The 2,392-nt window shown below is 48.5% G+C and overlaps 1 protein-coding gene across 1 annotated transcript; it reads left to right on the top strand.

Annotated features, from left to right (window-relative positions):
* Positions 1 to 407: 407 nt before the first annotated feature.
* LOC125546791 (NAC domain-containing protein 75-like) lies at positions 408 to 1,913 on the top strand (the record flags this gene model as incomplete). Its single annotated transcript, XM_048710921.1, has 3 exons — positions 408 to 449; positions 1,242 to 1,410; positions 1,609 to 1,913. Coding segments are annotated over exons 1-3 (516 nt in total), but the record flags the coding sequence as incomplete, so codon positions are not given.
* Between the last annotated feature and the right edge of the window lie 479 nt (positions 1,914 to 2,392).

Raw genomic sequence — 2,392 nt, 5'->3', positions numbered from 1 at the left:
TGGAGGGAGGGCCGCTGGTGCGGCTGAAGCCGGGGGAGGAGGCCACCATGCTTGAAGCAGGGGAGAGGCGGCCGCCATGGTTGGATCCTGGAGGGAGCGACGGAGGTGTGAGACCCTGGTAGGGAGCGGCGTGTGCCACCGGCGCCGACGGGGTGGGTTGGTGGGTCGGGAGTGCCAGGTAGTTGCGGGAGGGTGGCGGCCTATAAGGTGGGCCGATGGGAGACATGGGGGTTGGTGTGGCTGGCGGCAAGAGGCGCGTTAGGGTCGGGGGACAGCGACGGGGCTGGGGTAACCGGCGGCGAGAGGTGCGCCGGCACTAGGGAGGCCGCGGTTGTTGGGGTAGAGGCGGCATAGGTTGAGGGTGGGGCGGGGCGGTGGCTGTAGTGTCGGTTGGGGGCCGGGCGGCGATGGCGGTGCCGGTTGGGGGCCGGGCGGTGGCGGTGGTGCTGGTTGGGGGCTGGGCGGCGGCGGTTGTGCCGTAGGGTGTGGGAGGTGCGGGATGTTGGATCGGGGAAGACGATGGGTGGGATTTTTTCCTTTTCTTTGGTCGCTGCCGGTTCGGGAAGTTTGGGAACATGTCCAGTGGGCCCTATATAGGGCTCATTGTGATCCAAATAACTATTATAATCCTAGGACTAGAATAGTGATGTCCTATATATATATATATTAGGCTTCAAGTGTGTACTTGTTGGTGAAAGTGTTGTCCAATGGGAATTATATTTTGTATTACTCATGTAGCCTACAAAGTATGTCGCACAGCCTTGTAACTTTTTACCCCATTTCTAAATTCGTACTAGTCCTCTATACCATATTGCGCTAATTTACTGGTCCCCTTCATAATTTGTGTCAAATTTTGACCATAAACTTCACTAACTACATGTTAATGCATGTCACAAAAAATTATATCATTTTATTCGTTTGAACATAGTTGGCAATGGAATAATTTTCGGTGAGATGCATTGACATTTTCTAAGTTAAACCTATGGTTAAAATGTGACACTGAATACAACTAGTTAGTAGTACAGTAGCAGTACTAGTATATGTCGGTCAAATTATTCATCATGTCCACACATTGAATTGACGTGACAACACGCTGCACGTGAGGTGTCACAAGAATCCCGGCGGCGTCTTCGGGTATTGTGGACTTCAGATTTGGAGTACCACTTATCTGTCGAAATCTTCCATCATTCACTTAAAACAGTCGATTGATCATACATTGAGTACCATATAACTGGAATTAGCCGGTGCTGCCGGTTGGCGTCAAGTTTGATCCCACAGATCAGGAGCTGATTGAGCACCTTGAGGCCAAAGTGACTCCTGACAGCACGAGATCTCACCCTCTCATCGATTTGTTCATACCAACCATCGACAGCGAGCACGGCATATGCTACACCCATCCGGAGAAACTTCCAGGTAAAACACCGATCGGTCGTCTACTTGCACAAACATATTCCTTTGTTTATACCTCTATTTTTCTTTTTAGACGCCGACCTAGTGAAGCAATTACAATTTGATAGTTAATAAAAAGCGAAACAAGTGACTGCAATATGCCAAAGATGTTATGAAAATGCCAACCACGTACACTAAAACTTGTCTTCAACAATACTGCGGGTATCACACTGAGTGGCCTAAGAAAGCATTTCTTCCAGCGCAATTCCAGAGCGTTCAAAAGGGTCACGTGGACGCCTCACAAGAAACAGTCGAAGTGCAGCATGCATGCGATGTGGCACAATACCAGCAATACCTTGCCGGTGGTGGTCAATAGCCGGCAGACGGGCAGCAAAAAGGTTCTGGTGCTGCACACCAACAAGAACTTCGACCAGCAAAGGACCGACTGGGTGATGCACCAGTACCACCTCGGGGACCTGGAGCAAGAGAAGGAGCGGGAGCTGGTCCTCTGTAAGATTTTCTACCAGACGAACACTAGGGCCAGGAGTAAAAAGATTATAAGTTAGTTTGGTATTGGTACTTGTACTACCTTGTCGTCCTCTAGTTGGTATCGTTGTTAACAATATTTCGGTATGAACTTGGCATTTGCTTCCAACCATCATGCCAAGGTTCGACACGGATATAAAGCTGAATCATTTTTTTCGAAACAAATTTTCAGGCACCTGATTTTTATTTCATGGGTAGCATAAGCACCTGCCGTTTGAATTCCCAGTTCTCCAAATTTTTCCAAACAAGTGCATGCACTTATTATCATGATGAAAAAACAATATACCTGCTGCATCCCAGTTATCAGTCTGTACTTGCAAAATTCTCTTGTTTGTTGAGCATGTATATTGTTTTTTCAGGTCGAGCAAGTTTCAACTGGGCTCTAGACTGTCCAGGCTTGATTTTGTTTTTAACAGGCCCAGCCCATAACGACAACAGGGCACAAAGATCCAGGAGG

The sequence above is a fragment of the Triticum urartu genome, chromosome 3 (genome assembly GCF_003073215.2).
Source record: "Triticum urartu cultivar G1812 chromosome 3, Tu2.1, whole genome shotgun sequence".
Classification (NCBI taxonomy): Eukaryota; Viridiplantae; Streptophyta; class Magnoliopsida; order Poales; family Poaceae; genus Triticum; species Triticum urartu.
Note: the sequence above shows the minus strand (reverse complement) of the source record. Positions and strands in the feature narration are given on the sequence as shown.